This window comes from Erpetoichthys calabaricus, chromosome 5 (assembly GCF_900747795.2).
Source record: "Erpetoichthys calabaricus chromosome 5, fErpCal1.3, whole genome shotgun sequence".
Taxonomy (NCBI): Eukaryota; Metazoa; Chordata; class Cladistia; order Polypteriformes; family Polypteridae; genus Erpetoichthys; species Erpetoichthys calabaricus.
Window position 1 is genome coordinate 97272496 of NC_041398.2, and position 15000 is coordinate 97287495.

The following is a 15000-nucleotide window of genomic DNA, read 5'->3' on the forward strand; positions in this document are numbered from 1 at the left end:
AACATGTACTTGTTAAGGTAAAAGTCAAAGTGTGGAAAGGTGTCACAAAAATGACAGTGTGGACCAAATCTTCAGAACTGTTGTTGTAATACACTCTGTGGCAAGTTTATTACATACACTTGTTTAGTACTGGATAAAATTATTTCGCCTCATTTAATTACATAATTAATTTAATTCATCCTTATTTTTTGAAGGCATGGATTCAACTAGTTGCTAAACTTAATCCTTAACATTTTTATTAGATTAAATTACTAGCATTACACAGTTTTGGCAAATTTTTGGGTTATGCATTCTTGCAGTGAACTTCCTTTTCCATCAGATACCAAAGGTGTTCTGTTTGAGAGCAGGAGACTATGTTGGCGTTTGAAATAAACTGAAGTTGCTTTCATGTTTATTCACCCAGCTTGAAATGAGGTGTGATATGATGCATTATCCTACTGGATGTTTCCACTTAAATAATGGTATAAAAGTGGATGAAAAGAGATACATATGTTTAGCAACAATTCTTATTTATGCTTGTACATTTATATATTTGTAGTTAGTATTAGGATATCTAAAGGGTGCCAAGGTAACACGCCATTATTAATTATTTTACCACCATCAGCTTATGAATGTGAGACAAGGCTTGATAAACCCATGATTTCATGCTCTTCGTGCTGAATTTTGACTTTACCATCTGTATTTTGCTATAGAAATTGATTCAACAGACCATTTACTAAATTTCTAATTTAGCACTAAACTACTAAATTTAATAGTCTACTTTTGGTGATAATGTAGAAACCACTTAACACTGATCATTGATTGGTGTTGTGAATTTAGTGACAATATGTAAGTCAACAACAGTATTGGCTTGTTCAAAAACACAAGGCTTTGCAATGATAAACTGATTACACTACAGTTTTTTTTATATCAGATAAGGGGGCTTTCCCCCCAGCTCGCTTCACTCGCCAACTCCCAGGTCTGCGCTATGCACTAGCCTCTTTATGGTTCTGCCACTTGCGTATGGGGATGCGGATGTACAGTTTAAACAGATTTTTATTTTCATGGGAACTGTTACATATGAATAATAGAACTGACTATTTTGCATTACAATGAGTAATTAACCATATTAAAAAATAGTAAAACGTAATAATTTGAAAGTAAATTATGTTTCATTTTGCATTAGAGTTATTCATTGAGTAATACGATTTCATTCTGTTTCGCTTTGAAATTAACACACATACTTTTTAAACTTACACTTTTACTGTAAAACTTCAGTAAAAACAATTTTTTGAATTAAATTTTCATCAATATCACATTAAATTTTGATTCTGTGTTTGGACTTTCATCGTGACAATGCAATGTATAACTGCCCGTGATTGAATTTCTCTCTATTAAATAAAATGACTTTTTTGAAATGTTGGCTCGAGATTTGTTAATTGTCTTTGCAATAGCTATTCTAACAGGAAACTGTTAACTTTTAATACGAATGGCATCAAGATCTCCTTTGCTGTCTAATGTTATCTGCAGAAGATATACTACATTACCTTTCTTGGATACATCCTTCTTTCTATAGTAATTCGTATGGTAGAAGACCGTACAGTGTTGACAGTTGTAGATATTCTTCGGGATATTGTAAGTTGATGTTTTCATGCTCCGCACGATCACTGCCAACTGTTTCAGCATAGTCTATTGATACGCATTTAACCAATTTGCCGTGTAACCGTTCAACATTTTTGGTGTTAATTCGTTTGACTTCATCGTTTCTCTGTGCTAGGATTGCCCATGTATCATTTTTTTCTGTTGATAACCCTTTGTGATGAAATTCTTCAATAATATTTGGACATAATACATCTTCCTTAATTGGGAACTTAAAGTGAGGAAAACGTTAAAATTTATGAGCTGAGAGAGCAGGAACTGTGTCTGGCAAAAGCATTCACACGAATAAGAGATTGGAGTACTGTGTGTGTACTGTGAGAGGAGGGTGTGACTTGAAAAAATTTCATGGCCTAAGTCTCACCGGACTTGAAAAAATCTCTTCAAAAAAGTCTTGTCTTGTCGCCGGATTTTTTTTATATAATAGAGAGATTTGTTGTCACATATGGTATACACAGTAAAATGAAGTGCATGTATGGTCAAGTACATCACATAGCCACTGGCCAGCTGCCAGAATCTCGCTTCATACTATAGATAATGTGAAATATAAGATCGTAGTAGGTAATAATAAGCAAAACAGCTTTTTCTTCAGCTGTTACTATAAGCAGGTATTTGGGTTTGGGAGTTTTAAAAGTTTTTTTTTTGTTTTTTGTAGAAAGAAAGATGGCTCATCAAAAGGTTTGACAACAATGCATACAGTGGTTTTGCAACACATTTCTCAGAAAAGAGTCCAGACTAAAATAAACTGGGGCAAAAGTATCTTTTGTTAATGCAACATGTCTAAACAAAATCCAAGATGAGACAAAAAGACAGACTCCAAGATAAATGCTGTAGTCCAGAAAAACAATAAAATCTTTATCCCAGAGTGGTTGAGAAAAAATTCAGCAGTTGCTACCTTTGGTGACATGTCACTTTTGTTGATGCTCTTATTTAAACTTTGTGAGCACTGATGAAATCTTCTGGAGCAGCTCACTGGCTGATGGTAATTGTAGTCCCTGTGTTGGTGTTTGTCAATAGAATAGGGAGTACTGCATGTACCGAAGGAGGCCACTGGCTAACCATGTCTTCCTCATCCTTTTCAAATCTCATTTTCTATGTAGCTCACCACCTTGTCTTTTTTATCTGTGTAGGGCTGCTGCCCTTTTCCTCTTGCCCTCAGCTTATACCATGGTGCTGTTCTGCTTGTGATGTTCTTTTGCATGAACTGCATGCCCCATTTCTCCATGTTATTACAGCTGAGGCAAAAGAAGGCTGCTTTGTCTATGAATACTCCACTATCTACAGCTTTATCACCCACAAAAACTGATAAACAAAAAACCATACGCCAGCTAATTTTCTTTTTTCTATAACTTTATCTATCTTCAGTTAAATCACTAAAAGCACTTTTGAGATTTTGGTGTTCTTAATTTTTATGTTGTTTTACCCCTGAATTTGATGTTTTGAAATGTTCTATCAGTGGATATCTATAGCCCTAAATGTGCCATTCTGCCAGAAATAAGCTTTTTAACTAAAACTGAAATAGTTTTGTTCAGTTTGTGATATTTAATTGGTAGTGCCTGACAAATGGATTCAACACACGTGTCTTTATAAGAGTTAATTTAACAAATACTCACTGTAAAAGTTATGTGTTTAACAATATAGTGTATGAGATGACAAACTCTCAATTTATGTACATACTTCTTAGTATAGTGTACACTAGCATGCAAAAAACTTTCTCTTGTCTTTTCACTTGGCAGTCTTAAAAGTGTTTGGGGTCTGCTACATGTCTCCTGCTTAGTAATTTCTTGTGACCAACAAATCCAACTTATTTCATACAGCACACAGGAACAAATTGTCCCTGCTTATAATCATGTGTTTTCCTACAGTCAATAGTGCATATACTTCTCAGCTATAGTTTTCAAAGTCATCGTTGCTAGTTCTGAAATATAGCAAAATAACATGTTTTTTTACCCAGTGCTGTTATTAAGTAGGTTTAATGATTGATGGTATATTTTCCATGCTTGAATTACTAACATAGTGGCTTCTTTCTCATTTATTGTACGTTTGTGGCTTCAGTTCAGTTTAGGCTTATTGTGTTTTGTTTCAGCTCTTAGGCCAGATTTATACTTCACGCGACGCATGCTCCAGCGGATGCTGCTGCTACTCAAGCATTTTACTGTTTATACTTTCGCGCATACTTTGCGTAAATCTGGAGGAATCCACCAGGTGGCAGTGCGAGATATCACGATGAGAACAGGCTCGGCTTCGCTGTGTTGTGTATTGCTTGGTACACCCATTAAATTCCGATGACACCTTATCGCAATATCCCTGAAAAGGATGTTTAATGATTAAATCCATTGATGTGTCCATTCCAGTAAGTACGAAGCAGAAACAATCTCTAGATTGGGCATCAGCTCATCGCAAGGTGAATACAAGCACTCACATACACTAGCATCATTTTAATGCCACCAAATCTGCATATCTTTGGAAGGAAACCGGAGCACACTGTGGAAACCCAGCAGGAAAACATGCAAACTCCAGGCAGGGAATACCAGCGACGTGACTCCCTGCGAGACAGCAATGCTACCGCTCTGCCACCGTGTCACCCCCATGTGTGTAATTATTAACAGTATTCATTATTTAAACAAAATGAACGATTTATCTGTAAAATGTAACATACAGTACATGCTTTAATTCATTTCATCATTAAAGTGATATCAAGTATAATTCTAAAGTTTCTAAATGTGCATAGAGTTGGAATATTATACATTTAATGTGTTCTGTGTGGTGATCTATTGCTGTTTGCCGCTGCTGTCAGGTCAGGAGGAAGCCCCAGAAAAAAAGATGGCACAAAAGGTGGTATGTGAGACTTTTAAAATGTATCATGTCATTACGATCGTGAATATGCTATTTTTGAATATAAAAGCACCACAAATGCATCTGTATGTCGGCATTTTGCTTCACCACATTGAACCATTCATCAAACATTGAAGCGCGCACATCGATCCTGTAGGATCCGCATAGAGGCTTTCTGTCACATGTAGATAGTAAACAGAGGCTCTGATGTCACATCACACTGCACCCCCCGACTTTTTGTAGGTACTGCAACTCGTGCACGAGTCGCATTAATTTTTAAACTGGACGCATCAAATGAACGCTGGGAACGCATGGCAGCCATGATACGTGCGCGTACGCATTCTGAGCGTGAAGTATAAATGAACCCTTATAGCTTACAGATGTGACACTACACATTACCAATTTATGTTAGACCTAACAGCACTCTTAATGTCTATAAATGAAGTTCATTCTATTTAAAATAATTCTGTTCAGCTATGTGATGTATGACATTTTTTGGTCATCAGTTTTGTTTACCATCCATTTATTTAATTTCATCATACCTGCCTAAATTTGAATTGTTGTACAAGATGATCTGTAGGGAGTTTGTGTAAGTATCCATTAAATTGAGCATTAAGGAAGTTCAACCAGTGTTTTGTTCTTATTAAAACCATTTATGTAAATGAAATATATGGCTGCCCTTTGGATAACACCACATTTATAAACATGCTTTTGCACTATAACCTACTGTTTTCATTAAAGTAGTCTTTTAATCCATTATTTATTTACAGTGATCCCTCGCTATATCGCACTTCGCCTTTCGCGGCTTCACTCTATCGCGGATTTTATATGTATTCATATTTAAATATATATCGCGGATTTTTTGCTGGTTCGCGGATTTCTGAGGACAATGGGTCTTTTAATTTCTGGTACATGCTTCCTCAGTTGGTTTGCCCAGTTGATTTCATACAAGGGACGCTATTGGCAGATGGCTGAGAAGCTACCGAACTTACTTTTCTCTTTCTCTCTCTTGCGCTTTCTCTGATCCTGACGTGTGAGCAGGGGGGCTGTTCGCACACCTAGACGATACGGACGCTCGTCTAAAAATGCTGAAAGATTATCTTGACGTTGCTACCTTCTGTGCAGCTGCTTAGTGAAGTGACATGCTGCACGGTGCTTCGCATACTTAAAAGCTCGAAGGGCACGTATTGATTTTTGCATGTTTGTTTTTCTTTGTCTCTCTCTATCTCTCTCTCTCTCTCTCTCTCTCTCTCTCTCTCTCTCTCTCTCTCTCTCCCTGCTCCTGACGGAGGGGGTGTGAGCTGCCGCCTTCAACAGCTTTGTGCCGCGGTGCTTCGCATACTTAAGAGCCAAACAGCCCTATTGATTTGTTTGCTTTCTCTGTCTTTATGACAGTCTCTGCTCCTGACGCACACTCCTTTGAAGAGGTAGATATGTTTGTATTCTTTTAATTGTGAGACAGAACTGTCATCTCTGTCTTGTCATGGAGCACAGTTTAAACTTTTGAAAAAGAGACAAATGTTTGTTTGCAATGTTTGAATAACGTTCCTGTCTCTCTACAACCTCCTGTGTTTCTGCGCAAATCTGTGACCCAAGCATGACAATATAAAAATAACCATATAAACATATGGTTTCTACTTCGCAGATTTTCTTATTTTGCGGGTGGCTCTGGAACGCAACCCCCGCGATGGAGGAGGGATTACTGTATACCTGCTTAATTCCAGTTTAGTGTTCAGAAGAAAGTGTGCAATTGATAGACCAACATTAGCTAAATATTTGTATATCTTACTTGAATATTAATGTAATCTGTACATACTGTATTTATTATGATAGTTTATAAACATAATTGTAGCTACTAATGCTTATAGGGAGAAGAGGGTGATGATTTAGTTAATTAATTTGTCTGTTTAAAGTTATTTTCTTTTGATTTTTTTAACAGGAAACCTTAATGTTACACTGCAAGTCTGGGATATTGGTGGACAAACAATTGGAGGAAAAATGTTGGATAAATATATTTATGGAGCTCAGGTAAAATGCTTATAGTGTACTAGTTTCAGCCCATGTGATGTAATTAGATGTTTGAGTTAAGTTCTTTCTTGGTATGTTCTTCTTTTTTAATTATGTATGACAAGGATGATTTCATTATTGATAAGTTGGTTGTGCCTCATTACAGCATTATTTTGGAGTTCATACCTAGGATTTACAATGTTATACTAATGATTTCAGTATTTTAAAATATTACTTTCACCATATGTACAAATGTATCAGTTTTGCTTTTGTAGGCTGTTTAACTAGCAAACTGATGTGAATAATTACTGTTGACACATGCCAAAATTTGTTTGGCAATAGTATTGACATTTTATTATTACTGTGATTAGAATTAGCATGTTTTAGCCAGACAGCATACTCAGTTTTCCTCACTTGTCATTTTTAAGGTACTGTAACCCAAAATGTTTTGGTAATCATCAAAAATGTCAACATCATATTAATTTATTTATTAATTTATTTTGTGTGGCCACATATAATGTACAACTTAATGGAGTATTAATAAATATTAAAAATAAGTTAAAATATTAGTCTCACAAGTGCTTATGTTTAAATAATTCATTAAAAAAGTTTAAAGTTGCAAAGTATTGTATTCTAGAAAATGAAATTACCATTGTCCAATTTTTATTTGTCATATCTTGACTCTAATTTTTTGAAGCTACTATTGAATATGGGCTTTAACAGCTGAATAGTTTTGGTTTCAAGTTTTAAATTTTGTCTGTAGCTGGCACCATGCATGTGCTACATGGCACTGTGCACATGTTACCATACTAATTCATATAGTTATGGGTCAACATTGGTGTGGCCAGCTCTGCCATTTAGGTGAACTAGGCGGTTTCCTGGGGCACCTTTTTTTTTTTTTTTTTTTTTTATAAAACAATACAAGCCTGACTTATGAATGCTTGGACTCAATACATTTATTTGAAGGTCATTAACTGTATTGTATTGTTTTATATTATTTTCACATGCTACTGATGTTTGGACGTAATATTTAATGACCCACAGATAACAATAAAATGTACAGAGATGAGCCGGGCAAATGAGGACACATGCATGTAGCAAGGGATAGGTGCAAAAAGTGACTTCCGTAAGTAAATAAATAATAAGTATTCCAATAAAACCATATGCAACTCTGTGAGTTATAATTCTGTAAATAATACATGCAGTTAAAACAGAATAAAACCTTGTAGTCATCAGGTTCCCTTGTTGTCCTTCCTGGGCACAGTGCATCTTCCACTTTCCATCTCCCTGACTGACCGCTCACAGGCTTTGCAGCCAACGGAGACACCAGCATTCACAGTCTGTTCTATGCCATGGACCACTTATCAAAGAAATTAGAAAATGTCACATGTTGATTGTATATAAGACTTCTCTCCCACAATCTGCTTTTCTAGAAAATGGTATGAGCACACAAAACAATGAGAAAGAGCTCTCTTCACCCATACAGATACTTGTTTCAAGCCAACTAACAACTGCACTGCAAAGACAAAGTGCAAAGTGAGGGGAGAGAGAGGGGCAGATTGTCTGAGGAAGAAAATAACTGTGGAAATAACATAAAACAGTGTGATGAATGCATATCAAAACTGTAATAATGAGAGAGAATTGTAGTAAGTGATGAAAATGACAGCATCAGCAGTCAAATTTAATTTAAATTTCCAATTTAAATTTAAAACAATGTACCTGTGCTGACAATGCTAACTTTATACCCTCTTTAAGGATTGACAATCAGAAATGTAACTCTGTGCTGGGTCTAAAATAGGATTCTGGCTTCTGATGTCAGTAATGGTTTTTATTGGTTGTGGCACCCGGTTGGGGTTCCTACCCGGACAGGATGCCCAGGAGGACCGGAGGAGGGCTTGTGCCTCCTCCAGAACACGAGGGGGCGTCCGCCCTGGTTGCTTTGGGGGCCATGGGTAGAGAGCATGGAAGCTCAACCCTGTAGGGGCCCGTGGTCACCGCCAGGGGGCGCCCCGATGCCTTGGGAGCCCTGGACCTCAGTACTTCTGCCACACCCGGAAGTACTGGGGGGGAAGAGTATTGGAGACACCCAGAGGACTTCCGGATATGCCGACAGAGCTTCCGCCACACAGGGGTGTGGCTACAGAAGCCCTCAGGATACACCTGGAGTCCTTCCGAGGTGAATAAAAGGGGCCACCTCCCTCCAGTTAGGGCCAAGAGTCGGGTGGAAGTGGACGAAGCTTGGTGGAGAGGAGTGGAGGCGGACCAGAGACTGAGAGAAGGCATTGTGCGTGTGGCCAAGGACTTGAGGGGTGATTGGTGCTGCGACACTGGGTTTGTGCTCACGATAAGTGTAAATAGTAGTTGTGAATAAACGTGTGTGGTTTAAACATCATGTCTACCTGTCTGTGTCCGGTCTGTTCCCCACATGGTCATATGCTAAATCCTTGGAATTTGTGTGTGTCTCCAGTTCAAAATGCTTGAACTGCCACTGCAAAAACATATTTTTCTTTCAGTTTAAACCTTTAGTTTTCAAGGAGACTACATTGTCATTGCAAACAGTTGTAGAAAAATCATTTATTTGCCTGCTATGTATCCTGACAATATTTTAGGAATATAAAGATTGAAATACTCCAAGGCTGGATTTCTGCTAAATTGCTGAATTGGTCCGCATACACCTTACAACCCTGGCATTTCTTGAATTGCATGTTTCATACTATGTTTATTGTACCTGGTTTATATTACTAAAATAATGATTATTTTATATTTATATTAACACAAATTACTAAAACAGATGGACCAAATTTTTTGAGAACAAAACCCTGCCTTGAATTATCGATGGTGACATGGTCATTAAGTCATTGTACTATTTCTGAATGTAAAAAAGCTTCTTTGATTAAATAAATCTTTGCCAGTAAACATGCTGATAAGAGCATGAGAATCATTTGTCAATAACGTTTGGTTTACATTTGTGCCATCCCGTTCGTGCCTCTGGTATATTTGATTAGTTAATTCCTTGGACTGAGACGTTCAGTCAAACAGCCTGACATATATGGTCCTGCCAATCTCATTGTACAAATCTACTGTTCAGAATACGTTCATACTTTTCCTTTGATATTGTTTCATTCTATCTGGCTTAATTACACAAGTGTGTTTTTTGAAAAGTTAGGTGAAAATAAATGTTTCACTGCTAGAATAGTAACTGGAAGGTGACACATTTCATTGACATTGGTGTTTAAGGAAGAAAGAGCATGAATGATGGCTTCTATTTGTAATAGAGTTTGTCTAAATAGTCACTTTAAATTGTAAAACTACAGCATGCCTTTTGCAGAATATGAGTAAGTCACTGGCAGTTGAGTGGTGAGCGCACAGTCTGTCAGGCCTGTGATTATTTTTTTTAAACAAAAAATGCCAGAAAATGGATTTTGCTTCACATATACTTTTTCTCAAACATCACTCTACTCCAGAAAGATACTTAATCTTATTTTAGGGTTTAGTTGAGGGTTGGCAGTTGAGTGGTGAGTGCCACTCAAGAAGCCATCATTCATGCTCTTACCTATTCTGGTAACATAATGTATAGTAGAAGTAAGGAATCAACCCACTTAAGGCAACTGACTGTCTATTGCTCTCACCCCCACAAGACTAATTTAGAGTTTCCTATTCAGTTAGCATACACAAAACATTTGGATGTACCAGGAACACTGGAGTACCTGAAACAGAAAGCATAGGGATGATACTGTTTTAGATGCATACTGGGCTGATTGCAAGTGTATATTGTTTAAAAATAACATTCTATTTTTGAATCCTGTCCTGCAAAGATATTCAAGCAAGCTTGGAAATGGACGCCTGGTGTAACATGGCGTAAGTGCATTCGAGGAATTCGTTAAATGTTTTGATAGTTGAAACATTTAAAAATTCTGCTTCTTTATTTTTTCTAATAAACAAGTATGCCATTTTTGTTTATAAAATAAAATCCGAACACAGGGTCACGGGGGTCTGCTGGTGCCAATCCCAACCAACACAGGGCACAAGGCCGGAACCAATCCCGGGCAGGGTGCCAACCCACCGCAGGACACACACAAACACACCCACACACCAAGCACACACTAGGGCCAATTTAGAATCGCCAATCCACCTAACCTGCATGTCTTTGGACTGTGGGAGGAAACCGGAGCGCGCGGAGGAAACCCACGCAGAAACAGGGAGGACCCAGGAAGCGAACCCAGGTCCCCAGGTCTCCCAACTGCGAGGCAGCAGCGCTACCCACTGTGCCACCATGCCGCCCTGCCACTTGTAATATTGTAGCAATTTCTCGGATGGGTTTTTTCTGTTTTCGCAGCTTAAGGATGGCTTCTTTCACCTACATGGAGAGCTCCTTTGACTGCATTGTCTGTTCACAGCGAAATCTTCCACATGCAAGCAGCACACCTCAAATCAACTCCAGGCCTTTTATCTGCTTAATTGATAATGACATAATGACGGACTTGCCCACACCTGCCCATGAAATAGCCTTTGAGTCAATTGTCCAATTACTTTTGAGCCGCTGAAATGAAGGGATTGTGTTAAAAAATGCTTTAGTTGCCTCACATTTTTATGCAATTGTTTTGTTCACCCCACTGAATTAAAGCTGAAAGTCTGCACTTCAACTGCATCTGAGTTGTTTCATTTAAAATTCATTGTGGTAATGTACAGAACCAAAATTAGAAAAAAGTTGTCTGATCCACTGCATCCACTGAACAGTATCATCTCCAGATAGAGGAGCAGCTTCAGCGACAGACTGCTGTCACTGTCCTGCTCCACTGACAGACTGAGGAGAATGTTCCTCCCCCACACTATGCGACTCTTCAATACCCGGAGGAGAAAACGTTGACATTATTCAAAGTTATTGTCTGTCTGTATACCTGCATTGTTATCACTCTTTAATATCCATCCATTTTCCAACCCGCTGAATCCGAACACAGGGTCACGGTGGTCAGCTGGAGCCAATCCCAGCCAACACAGGGCAAAAGGCAGGGAACCAATCCTGGGCAGGGTGTCAACCAACCGCAGACTCTTTAATATTTTCTTTATTAGTATGCTGCTGTTGGAGTATGTGAATTTCCCCTTGGGAGTAATAAAGTATCTCTCTCTCTCTCTCTCTCTCTCTCTCTCTCTCTCTCTCTCTCTCTCTCTCTCTCTCTCTCTCTCTCTCTCTCTCTCTCTCTCTCTCTGTGTGTGTGTGTGTGTGTGTGTGTGTGTGTGTGTGTGTGTGTGTGTGTGTGTGTGTGTATATATATATATATATATATATATATATATATATATATATAGTCACGCTTGGGTCACAGATTTGCACAGAGACACAGGAGGTTGTAGGAAAAAAAAGGAACTTTATTCAAAGCACTGCAAACAAACATTTGTCTTTTTTCGAAAGTTTAAACGTGCTCCATGACAAGTCAGAGATGACAGTTCCGCTAGGAGCAGAGAATGTCTGAGAGAGAGATAAGGAGAAGCACACAATCAATTTAACAAACTGAGAGAAGCCCGTGCAGGCTTTTTAAGAAGGCGGAGCACCGCGCAAGAGACACATTACGCGACAAAGCTGGCCAGAAGGGAAAGGAGGAATGTGAAGGTAATCTGTCTATGTTTCTTAGGGGTTTTCCCAGGGGCGTCTGTATCTTCTGGGGGTGCGATCAGCTTCGCAGCTCACACCCCCTCCCTCAGCTTTATTCACGTTTTCGTGAATCAAGTGATCTTCCAAACCAGGTTCAAACAGACGTGACAGGACATCAGCATTAATATGCTCAGAGCCAGGTCGATGCCTGACTTCAAAATTGTAAGGTTGCAATCCCAAGAACCATCTCATGAGACAGGAGTTAGTATCTTTTTGACGGTATAACCATTGAAGTGGAGCATGATCAGTTACTAATGTGAACTTTCGTCCCCATAAGTAATAGCGTAGCGCTTCTACAGCCCATTTAATCGCCAAACATTCTTTCTCAATAGTTGAATAATTGCGTTCTCTGGGGAGTAATTTCCTACTCAAATATGTGATAGGGTGTGCTTCCCCATCAAACACCTGAGACAGGACTGCGCCTACTCCGAATGCACTAGCGTCCGTTTGTAGTATAAAATCTTTAGAGAAATCAGTATTTCGCAGCACTGGATAAGAAGACAAAGCTTTTTTCAAATCTGAAAAGGAACGTTCGCAAGGTTCTGTCCATATAATAGGGCGTTTTTTTCTTCCTTTAATGAGCTCTGAGAGATGAGCAGCCCTACTTGCGAAGTCAGGGATGAATCTTCTGTAGTAACCAGCTAGTCCGAGAAAAGCGCGCACCTGTTTTTGCGTTTTAGGATGTGGGTAAGCGAGCACCTCCTGAATTTTCCTTAATTGTGGATGAAGTAAACCCCTGCCCATGGAGTAACCTAGATAATGAGTCGCAGACATACCTAGTTTACATTTCTTAGGGTTAGCAGTCAATCCAGCTTGTCTTAGGCTGTCAAGGACAGCCTGGAGACATTTTAAATGCAAATGCCAGTCATTGCTGAAAATCACCACATCATCAAGATACGCCCCAGAATATTCCGAATGTGGACGCAGTATCTGATCCATCATTCGCTGAAACGTTAGAGGGGCCCCATGAAGACCAAACAGGAGTCTTGCAAATTCATAAAGTCCATCAGGAGTCGCAAATTATGTTTTCTCACAACTGTCAGCCTCTAGAGGCACCTGCCAATAACCTTTTGTGAGGTCTAGCGTGGAGATATAAGTCGCCTGACCCAATTTTTCCAAGAGCTCGTCTACTCGGGGCATTGGGTAAGCATCAAATTTAGAAACCTTATTCAAGTGCCTAAAATCGATGCAGAAGCGAACCGAACTGTCTTGCTTGGGAACTAACACGACCGGACTACACCAGTCACTTTTACTTTCTTGAATTACACCTAGCTCCAGCATCTTCTTGACTTCTTCGTGCATCCGAGATTCGAAATGGCCGCATCTGCACCCGAACACCGGGTTCAGTGGTGATTTTATGTTCTGCTAAATTAGTGACGCCTGGTAAGTCTGAAAAAACATCAGTGTTCTGTTCTATCAAGGTTAATAACTCTCAGTCTTTTGTGAATCAGTCAAATCGTTACCAATGACAACATCAGTCTGAGAAACAGCAGCCAAGGATGTGTAAACCCCTTGTCGGTCGTGCCATTTCTTTAAGAGATTAATGTGTAAAATTTGGAATGGTTTTCACCGGCCTGGTATTCTAACCTTGAAATTTACTGGTCCTATACGCTCCTCGATAACTGCCGGGCCCTGCCATTTAGCTAAGAATTTGTGCGGGTCAGACGGTACCAGTACTAAAACACGATCGCCGGGTTTGAATTCGCGAAGCTGACTGCGTCTATCGTAAAGACGTTTTTGTGTTTCCTGTTCTCGTTGTTGATGCTCCACAGCAATAGAAGAAAGTCTAGAAATTCTATCTTGCAAGGAAACTACCCGCTCCGCAAAACTCTCCCCGAGAGATGTTGTTTCATGTCCTATCCATTCTTCTCGTACAACATCTAGGATGCCTCGTGGGCGCCTGCCAAATAACAGCTTGAAAGGACTCAAACCAGTGGATGCTTGCGGCGATTCCCGCACCACGAACAAAACAAAAGGCAGGACAGTGTCCGAAGTTGTGGGATCATTATGAGCAACTCTTCTGATCATTTGTTTTAAAGTTTTATTAAACCGTTCAGTCAAACCATTAGTCTGAGGATGGTAAACGGTGGTGCCCAATTTCTTAATAGCGAATCTTTTACATAATTGTTTCATCACACGAGAAGTAAAAGGTGTGCCTTGGTCAGTCAGAATTTTCTTAGGAATGCCAATACGAGTAAAAATCACGCACAGAGCTTTGGCTACTGTGGAGGAGTTGGCCTTTTTCAAAGCAGCTACTTCTGGATATCGCGTTGCATAATCAACTAACACCAGCATATATTGGAAACCATTTTTGGTCTTAGGCAAAGGGCCTACAATATCTAATCCCACCCTCTGAAAGGGAACATCCCAAATAGGCATAGGACAAAGAGGAGCCCGAGGAGGCTTATAAGCAGAAACGATTTGAGAGTCAGGACATGAAGTACAGAACTGTTCAACATCTTTTCCCATATTCAACCAATAAAATCGCTTTGATAACCGCTCTCTGGTCTTATCAGTCCCCAGGTGCCCTCCCAAGATGTGAGAATGGGCCAGCTGTAAAAGAATCTCTCTATGCCCCTCAGGTACTACTAGCTGCTCAATAAATTCCTCCATCAAATTGTCTGTAATCACTCTGAAAAGACAACCGTCTTTCTCTAGAAAATGTGGTGTTTTCAAGCTCCCAGTATCGCGCTCTTGGTAATAGGAGTCACTAGCAGTGTGAGCCTGTTTACATGCATATTCTAATGAGCCATCAGTACGCTGCAAGCGCACAAAACCCGGCAGCTGGCTAGTACTCAGTTTGGGTTCGGAGGCATTCACAATCTGAGAGGATGTGGAAGGGCCTTGCCATTCTGAGAAATTGTGGGGGGTGT

The 15000-nt window shown here is 39.4% G+C and overlaps 1 protein-coding gene across 2 annotated transcripts in view; it reads left to right on the forward strand.

The window, feature by feature from the left end:
• Positions 1-15000, forward strand: part of rab28 (RAB28, member RAS oncogene family) — a 214408-nt gene that overhangs the window by 81530 nt on the left and 117878 nt on the right. For both annotated transcript variants that reach the window (XM_051928656.1, XM_028801812.2), the window contains exon 3: positions 6410-6498. In XM_051928656.1, the coding sequence (XP_051784616.1) occupies positions 6410-6498 (89 nt within the window). The remainder of the gene's footprint in view (positions 1-6409; positions 6499-15000) is intronic.